This window comes from Mesoplodon bidens (genome assembly GCF_964165515.1).
Source record: "Mesoplodon bidens genome assembly, chromosome: 9".
Taxonomy (NCBI): domain Eukaryota; kingdom Metazoa; phylum Chordata; class Mammalia; order Artiodactyla; family Ziphiidae; genus Mesoplodon; species Mesoplodon bidens.
In genome coordinates this window covers 23,119,753-23,132,630 of record NC_138166.1, presented here as the reverse complement: position 1 = coordinate 23,132,630, position 12,878 = coordinate 23,119,753, and the positions used below count along the sequence as shown (strand labels likewise).

The 12,878-nt window shown below is 49.5% G+C and overlaps 1 protein-coding gene across 1 annotated transcript in view; it reads right to left on the bottom strand.

Moving 5' to 3' along the window:
* Positions 1-528: 528 nt before the first annotated feature.
* Positions 529-12,878, bottom strand: part of VOPP1 (VOPP1 WW domain binding protein) — a 65,153-nt gene continuing 52,803 nt past the window's right edge. The window contains exons 4-5 of the mRNA XM_081244823.1: positions 12,543-12,679; positions 529-3,126 (exon numbers count right to left, since the gene is read on the bottom strand). Coding sequence (XP_081100949.1) covers positions 2,936-3,126; positions 12,543-12,679 — 328 coding nt within the window. The 3' untranslated portion in view covers positions 529-2,935. The remainder of the gene's footprint in view (positions 3,127-12,542; positions 12,680-12,878) is intronic.

Here is a 12,878-nt window from a genome sequence, read left to right as displayed (position 1 = left end):
CTACCTATGCAAAGCACACTCAGGCCGCCAGATAACTAATATCAGTATTAGCTGTGAGTCCACATAATTAATGCTTCTGTCTTCCTATTCCGGTAATTTTTTCCTTAGCTAGATATTTTAAATGTGTTGGTGAAACAAAAGTTCCTTATCTTTTTTTTTTTTTTTTTTTTTTTTGCGGTAAGCGGGGCTCTCACTGTTGTGGCCTCTCCCGTTGCAGAGCACAGGCTCCGGACGCACGGGCCCAGTGGCCATGGCTCACAGACCCAGCCACTCCGCGGCATGTGGGATCTTCCCAGACTGGGGCACGAACCCGCGTCCCCTGCATCGGCAGGCGGACTCTCAACCATTGTGCCACCAGGGAAGCCCCCTTATCTTCTTGGATAGCATCTCATTTCCAGTTCTGCTGAGGTTGGGTGCATTCCTCACCCACTCCACCCCACCCAGCTGAACTGAGAGCCCACTGTCCATCCTTCTTTAGAAACTTCATCTCTCCCCTCTTTCCCACTCCCCAGCAAAACAGTCAAAGCACACACCCAAATTTATTCTTATTTTGCATACATAGGAAACATGACCCTATCAAAAGAACAGAAAAGAGAAGTGAGCCAAGTGTTACAAGAGGAAAAGCATGCATCGATCTGCTCCCGGTTCACTCCTGGCCACACCCGCTAAGGAACTCTATGCAACTTCACACACCAGGAGCTGGACTGGCTCCAAGCAGTGGGCACTGTCCACCGACAGCACGGGGGGAAACAGAAGGGGCAGGAAATGCCACTGCGAGTGGAATTTCCACACACAGTGTCAGTGCCCACAGTAGTGGGTTCTCACCCCGGTTCAAAGGAAAACAAAATTTATCTCACACAAACATGAATATAAAATGGTTGAGTGCTACCGAAATCATTCAGTCTCAAGATCATTTGCTATCAAAAAGATAAACAAAATTTCGTCGTGGACATTTGGGTGGCAACTCAGCTGCACCCAATCCAACTCCAGGGGCAGCTGTCGGGGCGCTTCCTCATCAGAACAATAAAGGGAGAAACTGGACCTGAAAATGCAAAATGAATGACCTGGAGGAAGAGGACCTTTTGGACCCATGTAGTCATCCTGGGTTGTAAACAGCAAGTGTTGCCCTTTGTTGTCTCATTCGATTCAAGGACTTGAGTGCGGGGAGGTACTGAAGTTGGGCACAGGAGTTCAGAGGTCACACTCGGTGGTCAAAGACACCGGCAGCAGCATCCGTGTTCACAGACTGTTTCCAAGGTGTTCATCCGGCTTCAAGAGCATCCTATGGAATTCCCGGGGAGGCTCCCAGATTCCCCACCCTTAGAAAAGGTAAGTCACTGTGGCCCCATCCTGATTCCTCACCCCTACGCCACAGACGTGTCCCAGAAGAGCAGGGACACAGAGACTAGGGCTAGGGAATGAAAACCCTTAGTATCCACTCCGGTGAGATGTCCTGATGCACAGGTTCAATGAGTGACAACTCCTCAAGAGGCTCTGTTGAGTTCATTTCAAAAATAAGCACTCCACCCCACCACTACATATACAGGGGTCTACTACATGTCTTGGCTACGCAGCTTTGCCCTTCCTATACGTGACCTGTCAGGTCTCACTCTGGGTTTAAATACGCGATCGTGGGCATTCCTGACAACGCAGAGGAGAAGGACCTGGGCCCCCTAACAACCCCAGGACTACCTGTGATCCCAGGGCCAGAGAGGTTTCTGAGCCAGGCTTTGCGTTTCCAACCAGATCTTCTTTATTCTAATTTTGATGAACTCATCATCAGTGAAATCTATTTGGTCCTTTCTGAAGAGATCGCTCTGCAGTGCTGGGGTCTTGCGTTTCCGTCTTTTTCTTTACAAGCTCCTCTTCAGAGCCCGGCGGACACCTGCTGAGGTCAACCAGCCAGGGCCCAGGCCTGCCCAACCCAGGCTCGAGCCACTGACTGCGCCCTGCTGGGACACCTCTCTCCAGAGGCTGATGTGGCTTCCCAGCCGGACATGCCTCTCTGCTTTGAAAGTGTCCATCACAACGCACCGTCAGAGCTACCTCAGGGGAGGGCACAGAGGTGCCTGGCCGTGATCACAGGCCAGAGAGCTGCCGATGTCCAGGAAAGACTCCGAGTCTGACCTCAGGACAGGACTCCACACCACCTTCCACAGGACACACTGAAAAGGGCTCGTACATTTTTTTCCCCAAGTCAGACCAAGAGCTCATCAAATGCAATGTCCGGTTTGAGGCAGGGGGCAATTTCCCATGAATTTAAATAACTTTCCTTAGTGACTTTCAGATAACTATAGACAGCAACTTGGTCTGATTCCGGATCCTCATCTCCTTGAGATGCAAGTCGTGCCCAGGGCTCTCCCAGTCCTGGCTGTGCAGAGGGCAGCTCTGGTCTTCAGGAAGGGGATGGAGAAGAGAGGGCTACTAGGCTGTGCCGCCACCGCCTGTCTCTCTGAGAGCCTTTTGAAGAGGAAGACTGACGGGCAAGGGGCTCACACAGCTGGCCCTGTGGTGCCTCGTTTCAGACGGGCTGCCTGCCATGTGCGGGGCCTTCTGGGCGGCCCGGGCCCCTCCTCACGTTCACATGTACTCACCTGCATGCACCCTGCCTCACCTTCCACCGGGGTTTCTCCCCTGAGGGTCTGGGCGCGCCACCCTAGGGGGTCAACCCTCAGGACTCTCCACTCGGCCAGAGCACAGATTACATTGCAAACAGAAGCAACAGAGGAGACACGGGGTGAATTCAAATACTGGTCCTCCAAGGAAAACTTGAAAGGAAGCTGTGCTTGCTTTGAAGATATCAAAAAGGAATTTGCCCTTAGTGGCTCAGAAGACCATTCCTGGAGGTGAACAGTGATGGGGACAGGGAGGGTGAGTGACAGCCTCTCCCGGCCTCCCCGGCCAGTTGCACAGGCAGGTGCCAGGCAGCTCCCGGCTACTTGGCCTTCACCACCTGTTCATATGGGGGCGGTGGCGTGTTGCAGTAGGAAGGGGGTGGTGGGTAGGCCATGCTTCCCTGGGGTGAGTTGGGTTGGACCTGGAAAGCCATCGCCACAGGGTTCCCAGCAGGATTCATCCCTGGTCCTCCAGGGTCGGTGTAAAACGGCAGCCCCGGCTGCTGGGCTCCTGAAAGACAGGAAAGCAGATGTGAGCACAGCAGAAAAAACCCACAGCCCATCACAGCCAGGGCCCAAACACAGCAGGGCACCTGGGATCAGGTAAGGAGCAAAGGCAACATGCCAGCCCCGGCCTCCTGGAGCTTCTCCTCTACTGGATGCAGACAGCCAGAAAGCACCACAACCCGAGAGGGTGTCTGAGTGATGGAGGGACATTAGCGGGGTCAGGTGTGGCAGGGACCAAGCCGCAGCTGAGTGACACACCAGGGCAGCTCTGCCAAGACCTTCGGGAGGTGCACCAAAAAATTACCAACAGAGAGGGCCGAGAGTCCCTTAGAGCCTAAAAAGCCTGGGCGTAGAAAGGTAAGTCAACTCAGAGAGAACTGAAAAGAGGACCCTGTGTTCCCGAATCTCGGCCAGAATCATCACCAGCACCTCCACACACTTTTTGAGAACAGTTTGCTGAAGTATCAGCTCCACTCCCTCCTGCTGGATTAACATTTAATCAGGGCAGATTACCTGTCATCCAGGTGAACCCAATTCCCAGATAAGGTGACGACCTACGGGGCGGATGCCAGTGGGGTGGGCTGACATGTCTGTGGACTCTCTCCCTGCCCTGGATGCTGCAGGAGGAGGATGCTCTTGTCTCAGGGAGAGGCTGTAGGATGAAGGCTGAGCCCTGCTGCGGGCCAGGGTGCAGGGCACGGGGGTCCAGAGAGCATAGACGGTGACAAGAGGGAATATACTGGTCACCCTGCCCCAAATCTGGCCCTAACTCTTTTTTTTTTTTTTTTTTTTTTTGTGCTATGTGGGCCTCTCACTGTTGTGGCCTCTCCCGTTGCGGAGCACAGGCTCCGGACGTGCAGGCTCAGCGGCCATGGCTCACAGGCCCAGCCGCTCCATGGCATGTGGGATCTTCCCGGACTGGGGCACGAACCCGTGTCCCCTGCATCGGCAGGCGGACTCTCAACCACTGTGCCACCAGGGAAGCCCAATTTTTAGTTTTTATTATGTACTTCTTACTGCTTTCTGTGAGTTTATTTTATTAATTTCTGAACCTCTTTTAAGGAGAGGTCAGCTAATACACTTTCTTATTTTACGCTTTTAACAAAGAATAAGGCTATGAATTTACCTTTAAATGTCAGTTCAGGCTCTTTGGTGGGGCTAATGACAGACTCTGGGAGGGCTCACACCAAGGAGTACTTCCCAGAACTGCCAGTGTCCTTGTCCCCACCGTGAGCCACAGCCCCCCAACACCGCCTCTGCAGGAGACCCTCCAACACTAGCAGATACACCAGAAAAACATCTACACGTGGAACAACTCCTACAGAACACCTACTGAACGCTGGCAGAAGACCTCAGACCTCCCAAAAGGCAAGAAACTCCCCCACGTACCTGGGTAGGGCAAAAGAAAAAAGAATAAACCGAGACAAAAGAATAGGGACGGGGGGCTTCCCTGGTGGCACAATGGTTGAGAGTCCGCCTGCCGATGCAGGGGACACGGGTTCGTGCACCGGTCTGGGAAGATCCCACATGCCGCGGAGCGGCTAGGCCCGTGAGCCATGGCCGCTGAGCCTGCGCGTCCCGAGCCTGTGCTCCTCAACGGGAGGGGCCACAGCGGTGAGAGGCCCGCGTACCACACACACACACACAAAAAAAAATGTATCTCCCAATGGGAATACTCCATCTACTTCTATTTTATTTTTTGAAAATCAGTATTAGTCACATGAAAGGAAACCATTTTTAAAGACACTTTAAATCATGTTAACATCTCAGATGTCACTACCAACTGTTCTCTCCAGTCTCTGTGCACCTGTGTGATCACACAGTCAGACTCACGACCACGCTGTAACACAGCAGCCCGCCCCTTCCCTAAATACAGCTTCACACGTGTCCTGCCAGTTACACGACCTTGACCTTGACTATCAACTTGAGCGCGACATAATACGTCATAAAGAAGAGAGACCATAATGTCATCATCTTTTCCCTTGTGGCCCCGAGCCCCCTCCCCACACTCAGCCTCAAGTGCACAAGTTTAGTGAGGCCCTGCTCAGAGAGCCCTGAAATCCAGCCCCACTCTCCTCCAGACTCACAGCTCTGCTGTAGCCAAGGTTTTATATTCTTCCCCGTTCTAAAAGTTCTCCAGTGTTACTGAGCTGTAGCTGACATATAACAGTGTATGGCATGGTGATTTGATATACACACACCATGAAATACTCACCACAGTGAGCTATCATCCACCACCTCATAGTTGCACATAGTTCCACATTTTTTTCCCTTGTGATGAGAACTTTTAAGATCTACTCTCGGGCTTCCCTAGTGGCACAGTGGTTGAGAGTCCGCCTGCCGATGCAGGGGACACGGGTTCGTGCCCCGGTCCAGGGGGATCCCACATGCCGCGGGGCGGCTGGGCCCGTGAGCCATGGCCACCGAGCCTGCGCGTCCGTAGCCTGTGCTCCACAACAGGAGAGGCTGCAACAGTGAGAGGCCCGCGTACTGCAAAAAAAAGATCTACTCTCTTACCAGCTTTCAAATATAAAGTTACCTGTGGTCACCATGCTGTACATGACATCCCCAGGACTTATGTATCTTATAACTGGAAGTTTGACACCTTAGCACCCACTGTCCCTACACCGATCGCCCCCTTTCTCCAAGTTCTTGCAGGGCAGTGAGCACGTATCCCTCACACCCTCCTAATGCGTGAACACAGTGCTGCAGCCAGCCAGCCGCTGTTTTCTGAACGAACAAAGTCTGTCTTTCCTCTCTACCGAGGAGGGCATAACCAGGGCCCTGCCAGCGGTGTGTCGGGTAGGACGGGGGAGGCTGAGGCACTTAGTTACTCTGGCCACCGCTGGACATAAAGACTATCATTGAGACTGCCTTTCTTCATATACTTTCATTTTGCCAATAAGATGCAGAGGCTCAGAAGAGACAGTGCCCACCCCAGGGCCCACAGACCTCAGGCCTCCTGACTCCCGGCCCAGGTGCCTCTCCTCGGTCCCCAGACCAGCTTCTCTGCACTCTCCGTGCTGGTACTTCCCTGCACAGGCCCAAGGGAGCTGGCTCTCAGCCACGGCCTTTGACCGGCAGCTTCAGCCCTTGTTTCTTTTGGTTCCTGGGCAGGCTTGGAGCCCCACCTCTGAACCTCAGCTTCCATGCCTACTGTGCTGGCCTCTTCCCCCCAGTCCTGCTCCAACCCACACCAGTGCCCTAGACCCGTGATGCTGCCAGGCACCCCACCCAGTTTTGAGCATCTTCATAATGTGCAGGCCTCTGCTCTTCTGCACTCAAGCCTTGCTGGGCTGGGGAGCTGGTCCCAGCTGGACACCACTGCGTACCCTTCTGCATACCGGGCTCGAGTGCCGCGCTTCCCCAGCCCTCCAGGGCAAGAGTATTGATTCTTTAAAACCTGCCCTTTCTTCTTCATGAATAAGCAAAACTCACCCGAATCCACTTCCCCTCCTCCAGATCAGCAGTAGAGGGAAAACGGAGCCACCTGGCAGACGGGCAAGCGCTGCCCGCGATTCGTAGGTATTGTCTCTCCCTCCGCACCAGCAAGGCTCCTCCTGGGCCCGAGGACCTACCACGTAGGGTCAGCGCACCCTGTTCCCTTCCCAGACTGCCTGGCCCCCGGCCTTCCCTTACACATACACACACACCCCATGGGCACAGGCCTGAGCACTACAGGGTCTCAGCAAGCAGCCGCAGGGGCGTGAATCCCACCCACAGAAAGAGGCAGGTCTCCAGGCCGAAATCATGGAGAAACCAATAGACCCTATTTTTCTTCATTATTACTAATTCTAAAAAGTCAAAGTAATTAAATTCTTCCCAATCATAGTGCTGTTAATTAATGACACAATCCTGGATTTTGTGGTGAAATTATGTATACGCCCATGGAACAAAGCAAGCCTTCATATGATGCTCTGGTGTGTCGGGGACTGACCATTTCATACTTTACAGGCCTGTAAGAAGGGTACAAATGGAGGAGGATGGTAAATTAAGCAGCAGCTGTGACTCTCTGCAGAGAGCTGAGGATACCCACATCAGAGTCTCCCAACAGAAGGTGAGCGGGCTCTTTTTCACAGGCCCCACTGGTGACTGCATTAGGAGAGGGCTTGGAAGAAAATAAACAGCCCCCATTTCTCTGAACGCCCCCAAACGCAGGGTAGAACCGAATCGGGTCAAACCACACTACCCTAGTCGTGGGAGAACCCCCAGTCTCCACTGTTCACAGAGAGGCTCAATATAGTTGATGTGGCATCTCTGCTGCCCTAGATGCCTACAACAGCGCCTGCCGTTGACGCCATAGCTGTGGGACTGACAGCAGCTGCTTGGCCTCTGCAGCTCAGGAGTCTCGGTGGGCAGGCGTGTGAAAGGCAGGCAGCAAAGGAAGACACAGGAGCCTCGCTGGCTGCTCCTCAGTCCCCCACCCCTCATGCCCTCACTTCCACTTAAATATACTTACAAACTCTCCTGCCCCCTCCATCCATACAACTTGATGTATGGATGAGTTTCCCGCTTACATGGCTTCCCAGCATCCTGAACTTTTTCCACGTACGTCTCAACATGGTTGGTGACTGTACAGTAACTTGTGCAATGACACAGTGCTCCAACACAAGGTTGTGCAAACCATGCAATGCACAAGGGGGTGAGTGAGGGCTGGAACCCAGGCTGCATTCCAGTGTCCCAAGTACCTGCAGCACCTTAGCAGGTGTGAAATATGGGTCAAGTGACGCTCCAAGTGTGGCCATGGTAAATCCCTACCCCAGGTTTACCGTTCACTCAGCTGGCAGATGTAAGTCTGCTTGGTGCTTGAGATGTGAGTCCTGCGAAAGCACTCAGCCCAGTGGGGAACCCAAAATATACGTAGGGATTAAGACTCACCATGATATACAGAAAATCCTAAAGACTCCACCAAAAAAAACTATTAGAAATAGTAGACAAATACAGTAAAGTGGCCGGGTACAAAATCAATACTCAAAAATCTGTTGTTTCTATACACTAACAATGAGCTCACAGAAAGAGAAACTAAGAAAACAATCCCATTTATAATTACAACAAAAAGAATAAAATACCCAGGAATACATTTAACCAAGGAGGTGAAAGGCCTATACACTGAAAAACTGTTAAGACACTGATGGAAGAAATTGAAGATGACACAAAGAAATTGAAAGATATTCCAAACTCATGGATTAGAAGAATAACATTGTTAAAATGTCCATATTACCTACAGCAATCTTCAAATTCAATGCAATCACTACCAGAATCCCAATGACATTTTTTTCACAGAAATAGAAAAAAAAATTCTCAAATTTATATGGAACTACAAAGACCCCAAATAGCCAAAGCAATCCTGAGAAAAAAAGAACAAACCTGGAGGTATCACACCCCTTGACTTCAAATGATACCACAAAGCTATAGTAATCAAAACAGCATGGTACTGGCAGAAAAACAGACACACAGATCAATGGTACAGAACTGAGAGCTCAGAAATAAATTCACACATACATGAAGAACTAATTTACAAGAAAAGAGCAAAAAACATACAATGAAGAAAGAACAGTTTCTTCAACAAATGGAGCTGGGAAAACTGAACAATCACATGGAAAAGAATCAGACTAGACCACTATCATATACCACACATAAAAATTTACTCAGCATGGATTAAAGACTTGATTGTAAGACCTGAAAATATAAAACTTCTAGAAAAAAATATAGACAGTAAGCTCTTTGTCATTGGTCTTAGCAATATCTTTCTGGACATGTCTCCTCAGGCAAGGGAAACAAAAGGAAAGATAAACAAATGGACTACGTCATAGTAGTAGTAGTCTTTGCACAGCGAAGGAAACCATCATCAAAACGAAAAGGCAACCTTCTGACTGGGAGAAAATACTTGCAAATCATATATCTGTTAAGGGGTTAATATCCAAAGTATATAAAGAACTCATACAACTCAACAACAACAACAAACCTGATTAAAAAATAGGTGGAGGATCTGAACAGACATTTTCCCAAAGAAGACATCAGATGACCAACAGATACAAGAAAAGATGCCCAACACCACTAATCACCAGGGAAATGACAATTAAAAACCACAATGAGCTATCACCTCACATCTGTCAGAGTGGCCATTACCAAAAAGGTAAGAAATAACAAGCGCTGGCAAGGATGTGGAGAAAACAGCACTCCTGTGCACTATCATTAGGAATGTAAATTGGTGCACCCACTGTGGAAAACAGTATGGAAGTGCCTCAAAAATTAAGACAGAACCACTGTATGATCCAGCAGTCCCACTTCTGGGTATTTTTCCAAAGAATATGAAAACACTCATTTGAAAAGATACACGCACCCCAATGTTCATAGCAGCATTATTCACAAAAGCCAAGATAAGAAGCAACCTAAGTGTCCATCAGTGGATGAATGAATAAAGAAGATGTGGTCAATATACAGAATGGAATATTACTCAGCCATAAACAAAGAACGAAATCCTAGCATTTGTGACAACATGGATGGCTCTAGAGGGCACTATGCTAAGTGAAAGTCAGACAGACAAATTTATATGATTTCACTCATATTTGGAATATAAAAAACAAAATCAATGAACAAGCCAAAACAAACACATAGATATAGAGAAGAGAGTAGTGGTTATGGGGGGGGGGTGGGGAAGGGGTGAAGGAAGGGCAGGTAAAATGTGTAAAGGGGATCAACTGTATGGTGATGGATGGAATGTAAACTTTTTGTGGTAAGGGCACTGTAGGGTATACAGCAATAGAAATAGAAAGTTGCACACATGAAACATATAATGTTATAAACTGATGTTACCTCAATAAAAAAATAAACAACAACAAAAATCACCGTAATAAACACAGTTAAAGTACTTGGCAGAGAGAATCCAGGAGAGAAAGAGAATGAAAGGAAATGGCCTGGGACAAAGGGAGGGCATGGGCTAGGCCCAGTGAGGTGTGAGGTGGCACAGCTTGGGGAGCGGGCTGCTCACACGGGGCACAGGAGGGGCAAGGACAGAGCTCTGGGTCCTTGGCTAAGGAGTCTGGACTTGCTGGGAGCAAACTGACACGGCAGAGACCCTTAAGCAGGAGAACAACATGACCTAGGTGCTTTTTTTTTTTCCCCCAAAGAACTTTCTGGTGGCAACATGGAAGACAGAGAAGAGCTGGCAGAGACAAGTGACTGGGAAAGCTTTTAGCAGGCATTGCTCAGGGGTGAGTAAGAGTCTGAAGTAAGGCTTGTAGGATTGATGCCCTATTTATTATAAGGGGGCCGAGGATTCCAGTTAGAAAGATGTGTGCACTGGGATGAAAAAAAGAGGTGGGGGTGAGGGAGAGAGGGTGACAGGGGATGCAGGGCGTTCTTGTTTCACAATATTGAGAGGCTGCAGACTTTCAGCAGGGTCTGTGTGCAGGCAGCTCAGCGCCCGGGCCCCAGCCCAGGCCTGACGCTGTGGGCCAAGCACACACGGCATCTTGCATCTGTGGCCACACGGGACACTAAAAATCCATGTCATGAAGACAGAAGGAAAAGGAAATTCATTAGTCTTTTACCCATTTCTCTGATCTACTGTCTGTTTCTTGAAAAAAAAAAAAAAAGAAAAAATCAAAGGACTGAAAACTCAGAGTAAGCCAGATAAAATCTAGGTTTGGCCTCCCATTTTAACTGAAAATTTTCACTTTGCCCTAGGCTGGAGCATAGATTTGAAGCTGTTCAAATCTTTCCAAATATGAAAGAATAAAAATCCACTTATGCACGAAAAGTGGTACTAACCCTGAGAGAAAGTTTAAGTTACAGCAACCTCAGAACTGTTGTGGAAAATACATATTTAGATCTTTAGCAGCGTTTTAAAAAATAATAAAAGAAAACATGGCAGAGTGTTTGGTGCAATAAAACTATAAAAAACAGACCAGCAAATGCCCATCTCTGCATCTCTGTGTCTAAAGGGCAGATGAGAGAGAGCTCTTCCCACACTCAATCCCCCAACTTCTTTCTTTTTTCTTTGAGGTGTGATCGACATACAAACAGGTGAACAGGGCTTCCTTGGTGGCGCAGTGGTTGAGAGTCCGCCTGCCGATGCAGGGGACACAGGTTCGTGCCCCGGTCTGGGAAGATCCCACATGCCGCGGAGCAGCTGGGCCCGTGAGCCATGGCCGCTGAGCCTGTGCATCCGGAGCCTGTGCTCCGCAGCGGGAGAGGCCACAGCAGTGAGAGGCCCGCGTACCGCAAAAAAAAAAAAAAAAAAAGGTGAACATATGTAACGTCTACAACTTGATGAGTTTAGAAATACAGATACACCGTGAAGCCATCGCCACAATATATGCCATAAACCTATCCATCCCCTCCAAGCATTTCCTGCTGCCCTCTGAATTTGTGATGACACAACATAAGACCTCCACTCAGCAAAGGCGTGAGTATACGACACAGCGTTACTAACTATAGGCCCCATGCTGTACAGCAGGTCTTAGGACTTATCTTACAGAACTGGAACTCTGTAAAAACTGGAACAGAACTCTAGATCTCCGACTGTCTCCCTGTGGTGTGTGATGAATAGAGAGGGAGCCTGCCCACACTCTGGAGGTGGGAAGCATGACGGGGCAGAGTGGAACGCAGGGAGCCACGCAGCCCCCGGCCCACCACACGGGCCCAAAGACAGGAGCTCAAGGAGCAGTGCCTCCCCAGCCCTGCAGAGTCCCTGGCGCCCCCTGCCCCCAAAGGGAAGGGAAACATTGCACACGTAATTTCAAAAAAAGGAATGGGCCCGTGTCCCGAGGGAAACTTGAATTCACCCACTACAGTATGTCTGAGGTTTAGGTAGTTAAAGCAGTGTTTTATAAGAATTAGGAAACCACAAATTCTTTCTGACCCTGGGGCACCACTCTGGGTAATGTTCCCTAAATAGGCCAAATGTAACTTGTGCAGACATGTCTATAGCAGCACAATTAATAAGTACTCACAATACTCATAAACGCTCAGCAAACGCTTATTGAATGAACGAATGAAAAGCAAAACAAAAGGAAACAAATGATCAGCAAGGACAGACCATCTAAGCAAATCACCATTTAGTAACATGATTAATATTTAGTCCAGAAGCATTAAGAATGTCATGGACAATACAGTTTCTACATAAAAATTTACACATGAAGTAATTTTTAAGAAAAAAAGAGCAAATAATGTGCTGCATAAACATGCATAAAAGATGCACCAATAATTAGGTAAGAATAAGAGGTGACAGACATACAACACAGCAGACACCGCATTTATTATCAGCACAACTGCACAGTAAGGTTGATCGTCAGAACTTAAATGAAGAAACATGGCCTGAATTTTGTCTTCCAGCATATTCCGTGGCAGAGAACATGCTTACAGAGAACATGTAAACTGAAAGGAGGAGAGACAAGGACAGAGGGCTTGGCTGACCTGGAGTGGGGTTCGGGGGCTGCCTGGTGTAGGACACGTTGAACGCCGGCTCCTCGATCAGCGGCGGGGGGTACATGCGCCTCCGGATGAAGAAGCCGGCTCCACAGCAGAAGAGCACGCCCATCATCAGAAGGAACCTGGGCGAGAGCACAGGGTGAGGCCCCAGGCAGAGGCCCGGGCACATGGCAGGGCTCCCTGGCTGGTCCTCCCCGACCACCTTCCCCCGGGACGGGCCCGGTGGAGCACACCAGGGAGACAGCTGGCTTGCAGAGCCCTGGGTGCCCCTGGTTGGAGGCCACTCATGCTGAGAAGCTCTCGAAGTGAGCTTTCTGCTTC